Below are 16031 nucleotides of genomic sequence, written 5' to 3'. Positions count from 1 at the left end.
AAATATAATAAATTGATAATCACGCATTAGTCGATGAGTTATTAAATTAATGAGCCAAGAAAACTTTTAACCAAAACAATAATGTATGTAAAACTTTTACTTCTTGAATGAAATTAATGCCAGATAATGTTACTTTGTTAATAATTCTTAATTGTTCAAGTTTACTTTTTACAGATGTTTTATAATTTTTTTACCATTTCTTTTTCGACATAAAGAAAAGTTCGTAAGTAAAAGTTGTGAATTCACAGTCACGCAATACTTGGACTTTATATAGATTTTTCGAGCAAACTTGTGTTACTCTCTATTTCAATTCTCATATGTATAAGTTTATGAATAAATAAGATACAAAGTTGAATTTATAAGATATTTCTTTGATATAAAGTTTCTGACATAAAAATGTATGTATTCAAACATGTCTTTACAATTGAATTGAATTTGAGTTCGCTAGATATAGAAGCATTGCCAAATACAATATCACTTTGGTTTGCTCTAATAATTAAGAATTTAAATAAAAATCACGTACAAAATGTAATGGCTTATGGGTTTATAATAAGTAGTGTCTAGAATATTATAATTCAGACAGGTTTATTCTTAGACGCGACAATGAAATTAAATATCAATTAAATACAACCATTACTCAAAAGCACCCATTAATGGATTACGCCGGCTTAAAGCACAATAATATTAAGATTTGTATTTTATGATTCATTTTCCCTGTCGTGTCAATTAAAATCAGTGTTATGATTCCACTTATTTCCAAATGCTTTCTATGGATGTAGGCATTATTATGTAAATGAAATATCGATCTGACTCTACAGGTAACTCCAATGTAGGTCGACCTCAATCCCCGACCTCATTGATGCGGTCGTGATAAATATATGTATAATAAACAGCAGAGGGTTGATGTAAATATTTTTAGAAAAAACATGTTGTAAAGCCACAATGATTTTGCAAAAAATCTGCTATTTTTGTAAAGGTAAAGTATGTATTAGCACAAAGGTTGTAGTATTTGAATAACGAATAGTTACCAAATATTTTATTATTTTTTTATTATTATTTTTTTATTATTATCTCTTTTATTTACAACTGTCCAGTGAAGGACATTCAATAAATTTGATAAATTTACAATAGTCGGCCGAAAAGGGACATTGTATACTACAAGAGAATGTTGGAAAAAACAACTCAGTAGTTGTTTTTTCTATTCGATATAAAATTCACAATATTTTATTGATAATTATATAATTTTAACTATTTACTTATTGAAGAATTTCTTATGATTAATGATTAAGTTATTTCCAAATATTTAATGGAACTAACTAAATTTCATGCTGCAATTACGTACTTGTCCCTTGTAAATATCAATAGCTTTTATTACAGTTAATTTTATTACATTTTTTAATGTTTGATGTAAAGCCGATAAGTTCTAAAAAGTGTTATAGTGGATATATAAAATAGTAAACTTTCAGGATAAATGAGAAAACAAACAAAATTTACCCCATCCCTTCAAATATTCTTTATACTATATAGATCTCGTGATTATATTTTAAACGATTAGAAATAAGAGATATTTTAAATATTTTTACCATTTAAACAAACGCGTTTATTTATAATTTCCAAACGCCTCTAAAAATTACTTGTAATTCATTGCATATTTAGTTTAAATAATACTATATACTAATAATAAATACAATATTTAAAAATGACAAAAGCAGTTCTTTTCCGGATCAATTTTATTATTATATTTTAAATAACTATGGCAGATGAACAAACGACTTAAACTAAGATGACCATATTTTTGAAGCCAAAAACCGGGCCGGCAATTTTTAATGATGCTTAAAATAGCAAAAATACTATTTATGGATACAATAAAAAAATGTTTTTTAAAGAATTAATTTGTTTTTAAACCAAAATTACGGGCTTCTAGTAAGAACTTTACTATTTGATTATATGCTATATATATACTCTTTTTTTACCTGTGATGTTATTATCTTTTCGATGTTTTTGTGTTTTGAGTTTTGTATAAAAATTCTGTTCAATTCTCTTCATTTCAGTACTTGTGCCAGGTAGTCATAAAGCTAGTTTTCCTAATTTTGAAAAGTTAGAATTTTTGAAACGTTAGAATTTATAATTATAAAAGGCTGTTTTATCCCACCTTTGGAAATATGTATTCGGCAATTTTCTCAATTATAACGTATTGTTTCATGTAATTGCATATATCATTTTCACGTATTTGAATGGTAGTTATAATATTATCATCAAGTAATTCAATGTAAACCTATGCTTTTCGGAAACCCGGGACAATTCAGGACAAAAGATTTAAATTAGGGACAATCCAGGACAAAAGGACTAAATCCGTGACAAATATTGCTTTTAGAAAAAACCTGGAACATAAGGTGAAATCCGGGGACGTAAGGTTACCTTACTTGAACTTTATTTTTTGTGAATTTTTGTTAAAAATACACGTTAAAATTGAATCTCGTCTGACACTTTCAAGCACACAACTCTTATGTATAAAATAAAAAAATTTTGTAAAAAAATGATAATGGCTGAAAAACTTCTTTAAAATATTAGCCCACTGGTCTACTTTTCTCACCAGCTCATCGATGTAAATAATTAGATAGTCTGATGATTTTACTACGTATCAAATGTATATATAAATTGCTACCCCTACGTATATATAATCGGTTATTAATCGACTTTATAAACCCATATAGCGTATGTAATTGAACGTTTGTGCGATTTATTCGCATTGATGAATGTTATACGAATAGCCACTTATAATTTGAAACCGAGATAAGGCAGAAAGGCATATTAAACTTTGGATCGTGAAATTTTCCAAATTACTCTTGTAATAGCTTCTTCAATAGATGGAATATATACACGAATATATAAATCTGGGGTACACATACTACAAATAGCATATTTGTATAGACATATGAATTCTGAATGTTGATCTAGAGTTCTAATCAACGGTTAGACTTTCCAGTGCAAATATTTTGCTTTTTTCTTTCAAATCTGTTAAAACCCATTTTTTCTTTAAATCTGTTATTATGATTTAACAAAAGTAAGAAAATGTAAAGTCATAGTTCAATAAATGCATTAAAGTTCAATACGAGATGATACCAGAATGTAAGATCTACGTGGAATTCAGTTTCCAAGTAATATGTTAAAGTGCGCTGCTGTTACTAGTATAAAAAAAATTAATCCCTTTAAAAGATCCCTTACATCGACAGGTAAGTATATTCACCATTTATCAACATCCCATTGCAATAACTGAAATTACATGGTTATTGTAAATTGAATATTGTAGAAAGATCGTTTACAATATTACATTACATTCGGGGAATTAAATTCTTTGTAATAATATATCTTTTCGTACCGCAGACAGACACTGTCTGACTTATTATGAACACTTACAGAAAAGACAATTAATTCTACAAAAAGCCCTGATGAAAACTTGAAATATATTTTAATGTGCAGACAAAAAGAAGACGACATATTTTTCTAGAAAATGCAATTGAAAGTGAATTTTATAACTCATATACTTTTTTTTTCATGTAACATATCAATAAGGCGTATTTGCCCGTTACATTACTAATAATCAATAAAAAACGAATCTACTACTATCATAATGCAAGGATATAAAATATTCATTGAAAACTGGTTTATTGATAAAAAAGACTGGCGTCGTCGAATGAGCGAATATGAACTGTAACACATATAAATAGATCGGGGATTTTCTTTAACAATTAATGAAATTATGATAAAAAACATTATATTTGTTTTTCAAATGACACGTAAGTATCACGCAAACAACTACATTTATTCATACTTTGAAATAAAAAATTATGCTTTAAATAAAAATTTTATTTAATTGAAAGTTAATACTTTCGTGATGCTTGTAATTAATCGTGATGCTTGGAATCGTGTCTTAAGGCAATTTGCTGAAAAAAACCTTTAAAGTGTTTTGAAAATTTTGAAAAAATAAGATGTATGAGAACTTTGAAATTTTTTAAAAGCTAAAACTTTTATTTTTTTAACATTTTGGAAGCATTTAAGCACCTGGGAGCAATTAAATTCGAAAATGTCCATATTAAGGACCACCCCAAATATATATATATATATATATATATATATATATATATATATAACAATTAATCAAATAATCCGAAAGTCGAAGGGTTTCCTAATTATTCAAGAGAATGGAATATCTAAAAATATCCACTTTAGAAATCCCAAGTTACAAGTTCAACCCACATGGGTGTCTGTGTTTATTTTAGCATTTTCGTTTTACAGAAGTTATATTCAGCAGAATAAGTTGGCAGAACAAAGCTTATCTATTTATAGTGTATTATCTTCACCGTCTATTACGAAATCCTGCTACCCTCTTACATTTGCTTAGCCGCCGGTTAAGTAATAATCAATGTGGTTGGTGCGCCCACGCGAATATATCAGTCGCAATTTATTAATAGCCACATTGTTTTCAATCGTAAATAGATTTTATGAATGAAAAATTTATGTAATGTAGAATGTGTAACAGACGTTGGCATAACAATAACACTGCCAATTTAAAATAGTATCGTTCGTAAATGAAACATTGTAAGAAAGAAGCAAACACACTGGATTCTTTCTAGTTCACGGATTTTCCAATAAAATCGTATGTTTTCTTGGGATTTTATTTTTGTATTTATGATAATTTTCAAAAAATCATTAAATTAATTTCAAACAAAGCGAACACACAGATTTCGAATAAAAAAATTTGCTAATAACTATTTTCATTGAAACTATTCGTTCCATGAAGCCTTTAAATAAAATTTATGGGTTAACTTGTATTTTATTACGATTTCTAGTGAAAGTATGTACAGATTTCAGCATTTCTTAAAAACAAATTAGTGGGGTGTATGGCATCGTGCCTTAAGGCAAATTGCTGGAACTTCCCGTACCGTAACGAAATGCTCGAGGAATACTGAATATTTTCAAATACATTATTATAAATATTGTAACATTGTCTAATATTTATAAGATATAAACTGAATTGCAAAGTTGAAATTATTTGTTCAAAGAATATTAGAGCTAAATGTGCAAAAAACTGTCATTTTTTGCACATTTAGCTCCGTATCTTCGAAATGGCTAGGCTTGCCTTTGCCAAAAGCTAATAAACACTTCTCCAAATCATTACTAATTGAATGTTTTTTAATCGGATGCTCAGTTCTCTCAAAAACTCGATTTCTATTTTCTGCACTCTTTGCTCTTTATCTCCGTAACTGCCGGACCTGCCTTTAATAGGAATCGAATGTTTTTTGAACCATTTAAATCGGGTGATCCGTGCGCCCAAAAACGTGGACTAAAAATTGTATCCATACATACATACACACACACATCCATTTTTTCTGAGGTATGCCAAAATGTTCAGAAACCTTCAAAACGTCGAGAAATGTAAAAAAATTTCAATTTCGATTTTCGGCCCATTACAATAACTTACCCTACGGGAAGTTAATAAAGCTTAGTCATTGGTGCAAAATTATTAGAAATTAAAAAAAAATCAAATATTTGCTGAATTTAAAAACCAATGACGCGAATGTATTTTTTAATTCAAATCTAAATATTTTAAGTCAGCTCATATAGACTAAACAAATAATAGAAACTTTAGAAAATCGGAAAGCTACCAATGGGAAAACAATATCATCATTGAAAAGTAAACAAATAAAATTCTGTGAAAATTGCATCGGGCAAAGTGAATTTATTAAATAAAAAAGCTTTTATAGTACAAATCAAAGGAAATCAAATAAACTTTCACATAGTGATTAAGCACAATAAACTCTTCTTTAAAGAAGTTTGCTTTACTATTTATGGGTTCCATAAAGCCTTTAAATAAAATTTGTGAAATGATATAATTTTGGTTACGATTTCGATGGAAATTTCTTAAAAACCAGTATCAACAAACATATTGACCATCTGATTAATTTGCCAAAATTCAGTGCATTTTCCTCAAAAATATTTTATATTTGCGTTGTTCTGCCGAAAAGTTTGATTAACATTTTTGATAAATCTAAATTAATAGATTTTTGTACAAAAATTTTAGAGATAGAAAAATTCTCAAATATTTGAGGAACTTTAAAATCAACTTGCACGATTATATGTCTTAATTTAAAGCATACAAACTAACATGATTCAATACTTAACCTGAACGAATAACAAAAATGTTAAAAATTCAGGATTTCTGAAACAAAAGCAGCATTATTGGAAAACAATAAATAAATATTGAGAAAATGTAGAAATCATAAAGATGTCTTCAATAATTGCACCAAGAAAAGACATGAATCCTTGGTAAGTAAGAAGTAGATTATGGAGACAAACTATTCTTCGAACACAAAATCTTCCATAATACAAACTTAAGGATACTCTACTGAAAATCTTTAAGGCTTCCGTAATCATCGTTTCAAAACAGTGGCCTCACAAAGGAATTATTAAGTCAGTCACTCATTTATAATTCAATTCATTTCACGATCAGTTGCTATGAGTAATTAAGCATTTAACAAGACTAGAAATAATAAATGTCGGGTGCCACAGATCTTAAACAACGACAATTTAAAATCAAGCGAACACGATTAAAATCTTAATTAAATATAGTGTTTCATCATTGCGAATGCAGAGTTTTAATTGCCCGAGAATGATATAACTGTAAATTAGATATATATATATATATATACTATTTGACTTTCTAGTTTTCATTAAGATTTAAATTTTCATGTAGATTTGATCCTTATATCACCATGCTAAAAACTAAAAAAACATACAACATTTTATACAAATTACATACATACATTTAATTTTTTTATACATGCTGCCTACAAAAATCAAGGAAGCATAACGAAATTATATTGTAAAGATTTACAGTTTCACGTAATGGATTAATCGCCAAATAAGCTGCTTATTTAAAAACTTTAACAGGCTTTTTATGTTATGGTGCAATAATTCTCAAGAGATGGTAATCAATCAGATGTTTTTCAGCAATTAATTAATAAGTCATAATTAAATAAACACAAAGCAAAGCTGGTAATTATACGATTTTCAAAATATGGCTAGTAAATGTATGTAAATAAAGATATAAAACCGTGATATTATATTTTTTCATAGAAGAATCAAACTTATATTTCTTTAAAATTTAGAAGATACATTGCATTGGAACTTATATTTGCTGATATTACGATTTCTAAGAAAAGTATATATAAGAGTTATTATTATAATTGAATAACAACAGTCTTGACTTGAACAATCTAGCAGAACTAGTAATTATTGCCTGCATAATTTTATTGCATACTGCTAATTATAGTTTCAACACATTATAATTTATTTAAAGAGAATATAACCAGAATGAATTTTGCGGAGATTTATATAAATAAAAAGGGTATTATATACATATTTACATATACACAAATGTATATATACAGTAGAACCCCGTTAAGACGATAATATTAATACTATTTCCACTTTAATACCAGCGCCACTTTGCACTGTAAAAAATATCCTGCACAATACGCTTTCTCCTTTAAGAATCATTTTTATCGGCTCCTGGAAAATCGTCTTAACGGAGTTTTACAGGATATATATATATATATATATATATAATATAATATAATATATATATATATATATATATATAATATAATATAATATATATATATATATATATAATATAATATATATATATATATATATATATATATATATTATATTATATATATTCTAGAGGATTTACTTATATATAATATATAAGTAAAATCCTCTAGAATACAAGACCGAAAGAAAAGGAAAAGAAAATTGGCGAAATAAACCATATAATAAAATCAAGAAACAAAATGCAGATCTACAGCAAAACTTAAAAATAAATATAAAATTGAATCATGTTGAAATATTTTCCAAATAAATATAGTATGACTGAATTCTTTGATGTACTGAACTAGGTAAAAAAGCTCAAGCTCAAGGATTATCCTTGAATCAGAACTTAACAAGAATATGATCATTTATTTTTTACATTTTTTCTCTTATTGACAAAAATAGTATAAATTCGAAAAAATCTGAAATAGTTTTTTAACAATACAAATAAAATACAGACGAATTTAACAAATTCAAATGGATATAGGCACTGTAATGATAAAGGCAAATATCAAATGTTTCACAATATCCTAGTAAAAAAAAGTCTGATGAATTATCTTTTGATCAACGTCCATAATAGAGAAATGATATTGTATCTCTACATTTTTCTACTTAAGACAAAAATATAATAGTAAGAATATGAACAAATTTGAAACAATTTTGCAAATATAATATTGATGTAGAAAATGTGAAGAATAATGGAAAAAGTTTACGATATCCCTGTAAAAAAACATATTTAACAAATTATACCACAGATAAGGATTATCCTTTGAATTTGATCAAGATAATAAGTATTTTTGTTAAATACACAAAATCATATATTATCTTTTACATTTTGCTACTTAAGACAAAAATAGTAAGAATACGAGAAAATCTTAAACAATTCTGCAAAAGCATAAGTAAAATATTGACGTAGAAAATTACAAATTGATTTGGGTATAAATATTTACGATGTGAAGAACAATGAATAAGTGTTTAGAAAATTATTTAACAGATTGCAGACAAGGATTATTGTTTGATCAAAGCTTAATACATTAAATAACTGAAATATCATCTTATACATTTTTATGCTGAAGACGAAAATAGTAAGATTATGAAAAAATCAGAAATAATTCAGATAAAATGCAGATGAAAATCTTAAACAATTGAAATTGAAAAGTGTTTACAAAATCCTAGTAAAAAAAATTATCTCACATAGTATCCCATAGATAAAATAATCCTTTGATCTTAACAATTCAAGTAATAACAAAATCATATTTCGTCTGTTACATTTTTTTAAACTCAAGAGGAAAGAAATATTAAGAAAATGAAAAAATCTGAAGCATTTTTGCAACAACAAAAACAAAATTTATACACACAAAATTGTAAATAATATTGTGTCTAAACAACAAAATAATGCATGCAACAACTGATATTTTTAAATTAATGATTGCGATGCAAATGTGTTGTAAGATTATGTTTGATTATCAAGAACACGCAACCTGGAATTAAAGCATGTAATGAAAGTAAAGATATCATAAACAAACAACTAAAAGTTCCTTACCTGCGGCATTCTATTGAGTCAATATTGGTATTACTTCATCGAAACCAAATTACCAACGAGTCGGTTTTGCTTTCAGGAAGAAAGCACATATTGAGATTTTAAAGAAAGTTTGAATTGTTTTCACTTTTCAAAACACTTAACTCGCGAACTTTTCAAGAGCATAAAAAAATGTAAGCACTCCCGCCGAGCATAACAGATAACTTTCATATAATAGTAATGAAAACTTTATAAACAAACTTATAAATCTTATAAACACAAACTTAACACAATAATAAATTAATAGTACAAAATAAAATCAACTAACTTATTCTTTAGAATAAGGTGTAGTGACGTAATATTTTTTAAAATTATTTTTTAGTAATTTTTACTACTTTTATATACATTATTTAATTTATTTATATAAAAAATACAGGAGCTATTAACACACAGCCGTCAGGACGCGGCCATATGCACTTTTGACTGTCACGTGACAACTGAGTGTCAAGTGAAGTCGTTTTGAATGCTTTGTAGAATAGCGCCACAAGCGGAAAAAGCTGCAACTATGAAATATATACATATGAAAAATAAATTCATATATATGTATATGATTTTCAAAAATATTAAGTGAAAAACATATTGCAATATATCAATATATTTCATTTATATTTATATTTTTTTTAATAACGACTGAACCGTTATTATCAGTATAACGGCGTTAGTGTTTTAATAAAGAAGGAAGTAATTAACTGATCGGCGTGAAGTTGTACATTTATAACCAAGGTAATCTAATTATTTATATATTTTATTGCTGAATAAACTGTCGGCATAATTTGATTTATAGTACTACAAATAAAAGTATATAACTCTAATAACATTGCTAAACCGTAGAGCCACCTATTATAATATTGTAGATTCCATTACTCCATTACTCCCATGATAGTCCAGTCATTTGGTCATTTTGCCGGTACAGTACTCCGGGAATTCTGAAAATTGGTAATCTTATAGATTTCGAGGTGCTCTTTACGAAAATCAACTTTGCCACCTCAAATTTGAACGGCAAGTTGCCGCCATATTGAAAAAATGGCGTCAAAAAAATAGCTTTTTTAAAAATATCTCCTTTCTGGCTCATTCTACAAAAAAAGTATCTATGTACAAATTAAACTAGACAAAAATTCCTACAATTCTTTAAAAAACCGTTTTTTTTGTAAAATTGATAGTTTGAGAGTATGGCCGCCTCAAAGTCTTTGCTGCTCTCGCCGTACTATCAAATCTGTCCATACATGACAGCACTTTGAACTTGACCACATTCCTTCTAATAAATAAATATTTTCAATGTTAAATTAAGCGAATAAGATCTAGAAATAAATTAATTCAAATATTTTTCTGTTTTTTGGTGATTTTTTAACGCTAATGAATATGGAAGTAATTAACTGACCGGCGTGAAGTTGTACATATATAACTAATGTAATCTAATTATTTATATATTTTTATTTGTTTAATTAATTGGCGGCATAATTTGATTTTTAGTACTACAAATAAAAGTATGTAAGTCTAATAACATTGCTAAATCGTAGAGCCACCTATTATAATATTGTTGACTCCATTACTCCACTACTCCCATTATATCGACTTCTTCATACCTGTTCATACTTCTCAATTATGCTAGAAAATTATGTTTTTCAATTCAAAGAATCCATCCTTGTCCATGTGAATTCTTCTTGATAAGTAACGTATATAATCCAATATAATAGATTCAATAATCCAAAACTAGCAGGAAATAAAACTCTTGCCATCCGATCTATCATGGACACACTATTTACTTGGCGAATGGTTCCGTTAGCTAAAATATAAAATGAGAATGCCGACTAAAGGTTTGAAGATTTAATATGACATATGATTAGTTAAATTATTTATTTACAAATTTGATGTAAAGTATATTATGATAAAAAATGCTGTGTCATTTCTAGATTATAGTTAATTCATGTAGTTAGTTTTTGTGTTTCTTTACATTATATTTTTGTACTTGCAATAGTGATAATCAAAGTAAAACAAAAGGATTTCACTGTAGCTTCTTATAGTTAGTATACTTATATTAATTTTAATTTAAAATCCATTGCTTCTCATAACACTAATTGGCACTAACACACTGTATGTTTCAACACAGCTTAGGTAAAATATTATTTATCGTGTAAAATGCAAAATTTTGCTTGCGTTATTAAAATATTGCTTGGACCACAGGAAATATGGTATTATATTATGTGTATATGAGTTATTGTATTATATTCAATCTAAATATACAAAACTCAAGCCAACCAGCTGAGTAAAAATTTTCATTTCATTAAAAGTTTAGTAATTAGTTTGTTCATTATATCAATAATTTACCTCCTCTTTCCTTCTTGCAACTCGAAGCCTCCCTCTGTCTCTGTCGCCTGAACTCATCATTTCCAAGAAGGCAATATATTAATTGTTTCCAGCGAGGAATTGCTTTCTCAGTTTGAGTCGTTCGCTCTACTGTAATTTGTGTACTTGTAGCACTTATCGAGAGAGGACTGCAACTTCTTTTATGCCTGCACGATGGAGGTGTTTTTCTGTGAATTGTTCCATAAGTGATTGCTGGATCCTGCAGGAATTGGATTATTTAATATACAGAAACATTAATAATAATTTATGTATATCTTCATATGTTTCAGATCTTTCACATATTTAAATATGGCAATTGGAATATAATAATTTAACAGTGTAAGATTATACTACATTGTGGAAATTTATTTCAGCACAGTAATTGCAAGACTATATTTGAAATCATATAGTGATGACAATTATTTAGGAAATAATTTTCAACTATCTAATCTTGTTAGTAATGTATTAGCTAAGAAATAGATACTTCAAGATCTCTATCACAATTCTGTCTACTAAAATAAATTTGTAAATTTACTTACATTATAAATTGGACAAATAATTGAGCATTTGCGCCTAACTGATATTTGCTTTTCTTCGGGAACTCCAAGTGCACTAACATCCTTCGAAGAAGTCACAGTTTCCCATTCATCATCTTCGCTTTGCATGATTTCACCACTACCGACCTTTGAGAAGTATTTTTAATTATTAATACATACATACTAAATTATAAAAATATAATTACAAATAAGAGTAAATAAATAAATAAAAAAATTTATCATTCACCATAAATATCATATTTTTTGTAGAGTTCCAGAAATATCTATAATATTTTCGAAAGATTGAATTAAATTGCCAAAAGTTAAATATATATATATATATATAATATATATATATAATTTCAAAAAAAAATCTATTTTACAAAACTATGTACTTATAAAAAAAGTATTTGCAGTTTAAATTGCTTTTAAGAACAGAATAAAGAGAAATAGATAATGTAGATAATATTACAAAAAATTATACTTTGCAAAGACAATGTTGTCTAAAAATGGACTTCATCTTTTATATATGGAATTTAGAATTCATACGTTTCGGCCATAATCATAGACTTGAAAAATTAGCTTATCCTAATATTAAAAAATAGAAATATTAATAATCTATGGTGATATTACACAAATTTAATGTTATACAGAGTAGTATTATTTATATCATATCCTCTTATACCAAGGATTATCCTTATTTTTATTTTTAATAATAGACCAAATATATGAGTTTTAAATAAAAATTTAAATGACTCTACTTGATAATATAGGGTCCGCCAACTAGCTTTTTTTGAAAAATTCCCTAAAAAATCTACTGAATATTTTGCCAATTTTCTTTTTGTTTGAAAATTCTATTAAAAAACCACCAAATATTTTCACTTTTTTTATTTGAAAGTGAAATGTAAAGAGTGCAGAGTACACAGTAGGGTTGCTTAAGTCGTACCCCCTAAAAAAAAAGTTATTTGGCGGATGCTATATCTTATGCTAATATCAAATACAAAATTATACAATAAATAACGTATTAACCATTTAAGGCCCTCTCCATAAATTCGTATCGTATTTATATCGTATTTACCAAATATTATATATACATTGTAGGACTTATCAGTACAACAAGTAAATTTGTTGAAGACACTGCGGCTATTATATCTTTGCGAGTATCGGCTATCCAATACGAATTGTTGTTTTATGATGATAACACACTACTTGGAGACAGATAATATTTCTACGCCACAACTTGAAATTACAGGTGTTATAGTTTTACTTGAAATGCCGTGATTAGTTTTTGAAAATTGTGATTAAACTTGTATTTATTTCATGTTTAGTTACGGCAAGTGGGCGACACTTATGATGGCTGAAAACGATCCTCTTTTAAATGCAATTTCTGGTGACCCTTATAGGACTATTGAAAGAAATGGAAATAATGTGAGTTAATGGTATATTTATCATTTTATTTCGATTTACTTTTTGTTTTCATATTATTTCCGGGTTTGATGAGAAATCTAGATTGACTAGTGATAAGGTGAATATCCAACATAATTTCCAATTTGCATATTTTACTTTGAAACTACAATGAAACATAAAATGAATTTAATTTAAATCACGCTGAGACCAATTAACAATTTAAAAAATAAATAATTTCTAATTTAAAATAAATATCTATGAAATATTGCATATATAAGTATGTTCTTATTATAGGCCGAAGGCGAAACGGAAACTTATATAAGCTACGTTGGAAAACTATCACTTAATATAATATTACACACGTTAATATTAGGTTTCACAGTTTTTATTATAAGTTTAGGATTCGCTGATCCTCTCAGATTATTTACGTTTCATCCTATCTGCATGACGACAGGGGTAAGTTTCTGGTTAAATAGTTAAATACATTGTGCATAATACAAAAATGAGTTTTGTTTTCAGTTTTTCTTCTTCACAACGAATGCAATTTTTACGCAGTCCAAGTATAATATCGTTAGTTTCCGATTTCATCATCAAAATCGTATAACTTTACATTGGGTGCTTCAAGGAGCTTCTGTAATACTGATGACTATTGGATTTATTCTTGTAATACTGACTGTTAATCAGCAAGGAGCGCCGCATTTTTTTACGAACCACAGTAAGAAAAAAATTAAATATATACTGGTCAAATATTTTTGCCCGGTCTTATAATAGTTATAATTTAAAATAATATGTCTTTATTCTAGGTATAGTTGGCCTAACTGCCTACATTTTAATGTGCGTTTCTTCCCTCGGAGGCGTAGCAACTTTGTACAAACACCGATTTCGAGAATGGTTCACAGCCCGTGCTTTTAAAATTGCCCATTCTTCATTTGGAATAATTACGTACACCATGGGAACAGCAGCTTTATGTTTAGCTTTATTTACACATTATTTTGAAAAGTACAACGGATCAGGAAGTGTAGGAACTTGCCTTATTGTGATATTATCGGTCTGGGCTTACGCGATGTTTAGACCGCTTAGTAACCTCAAATCCAGATTAGGATTTTAGAAATATGAAACCTGTATCAATAAATAAATTTATAATATTAAAGTTGTATGTTTTTATTAGATTTACATTGGTCAATAAATTATAATTTTCGAATTTAAATTTGTACGTTTTTATCTACATATACTCGTATATAAAAATAAGTCGGGTTTTCCTTCCTGACGATTTAACTTCAGAATGCACGCACCGATTTCGACAATTTTGCATTTGTTCGAAAAGTCTCGGTCTCCGCAAGGGTTATAGCTAAGAAAATTAGTGGTGCATGACATCGCGCCCTAACAAGTCGCAAGGCCAATAGATTAGTGTTTGCGGGATAAATTTCAAATAGATTATTTATAAAATCATTGTTTTTCACATGGGCAGTTATACGTTGCCTGTTCACGAGTTGGAAAACCATCCGCTTTGTTTGTGTTAACGTCAGATCAAAAAACAAAAAATGTGGCTTACCAAAGAGCACTTCAATAAAACGGATAATTGCGGATTCACTTTCATTTACTTAGAGAAGTTCAACTAAAAAACACTTCATTTTTGGAATCGAAATATATTCATTACTGTTGAATGATAAAATCAAATTTTTCCTTTTCAAATATAAAACAAACAAAAAATTTCTTTATCTTTCTCACGAAACCATCTAGTGGCGAAACGGAGTTCGTCGGGTTTGCTAGTATTAATATATAAATTGGAGCCATGCAATGCGCAAAGTTAAGTACTCAGTTGGCTTTGCTTTATAAATAAAATCGTTCTCATTAGAAATTATTAGCCTGTCATTTTGTGTTTTCAACAAACTTATTTTTACTTTTAAATTACACCATACGTACCTATTTATACAGAGTCATAAAATTTTTAACATCGCCTAAAGAAGAATAAAAAAATTGGTTTAAAAGGATTTCGGAAATCGAATGATGTACAAGCTGATGTTCTGTAAACACAATGTGCAATATTCGTGGATACCATTAAGTGACAGTTATTTTCGAACATCAAGTTGCCACAGCATTGACAAACCATCATCGCATACAAATTCAAGGGGCATTCTAAAATAGTTTTAATATTTTAGAAAAAAGTAAACTAAAAATACTTTAGAAAGAATTAAAAAACTGAGACGCGTTTGATTGCATTTGTTTTGTCAATCAATCAAACTAATTATTAATTTTTCGTGCGTTAATGTTGGAATTTTGGAACTTAGAAAAAGATATTATAAATGATGTCGATCTGCAGCCCGTCGTCGGCCAGCAACAGCACAGAGGCCCAAATGTGCAAAGGCGACCTCACGGTCATGGTAATGTCCGCTGTCAACTATATTCTAATAATATTATTCGCGGCATATATCACATATATCGCATTCGCGTACGAAGAAAACTACGTATTTTCGGCACATCCATTCTGCATGACAGTGGGGGTGAGTTTT

General features: G+C 27.9%; 2 protein-coding genes across 2 annotated transcripts; one reads left to right on the top strand and one right to left on the bottom strand.

Moving 5' to 3' along the window:
• Positions 1-10101: 10101 nt before the first annotated feature.
• LOC113372668 lies at positions 10102-12255 on the bottom strand. Its single transcript, XM_026613021.1, has 4 exons — positions 12118-12255; positions 11561-11798; positions 10819-11018; positions 10102-10161 (listed from the first exon to the last, which is right to left on the bottom strand). The coding sequence occupies exons 1-3, from the start codon at positions 12241-12243 to the stop codon at positions 10858-10860; spliced, it is 525 nt and encodes a 174-aa protein (XP_026468806.1). The 5' UTR covers positions 12244-12255; the 3' UTR covers positions 10102-10161; positions 10819-10857.
• Positions 10914-14629, top strand: LOC113373395 (cytochrome b561 domain-containing protein 2). The gene is made up of 6 exons (XM_026613695.1): positions 10914-11049; positions 13216-13366; positions 13443-13542; positions 13816-13977; positions 14041-14236; positions 14325-14629. The coding sequence occupies exons 3-6, from the start codon at positions 13465-13467 to the stop codon at positions 14627-14629; spliced, it is 741 nt and encodes a 246-aa protein (XP_026469480.1). The 5' UTR covers positions 10914-11049; positions 13216-13366; positions 13443-13464.
• Positions 14630-16031: the final 1402 nt, after the last annotated feature.

This window comes from Ctenocephalides felis, unplaced genomic scaffold, assembly GCF_003426905.1.
Source record: "Ctenocephalides felis isolate EL2017-DRISC unplaced genomic scaffold, ASM342690v1 CF-g0.4_SCAFFOLD_01604, whole genome shotgun sequence".
Taxonomy (NCBI): Eukaryota; Metazoa; Arthropoda; class Insecta; order Siphonaptera; family Pulicidae; genus Ctenocephalides; species Ctenocephalides felis.
The sequence above is the reverse complement of the archived record's forward strand: the minus strand, read 5'-3'. Positions and strand labels throughout refer to the sequence as shown.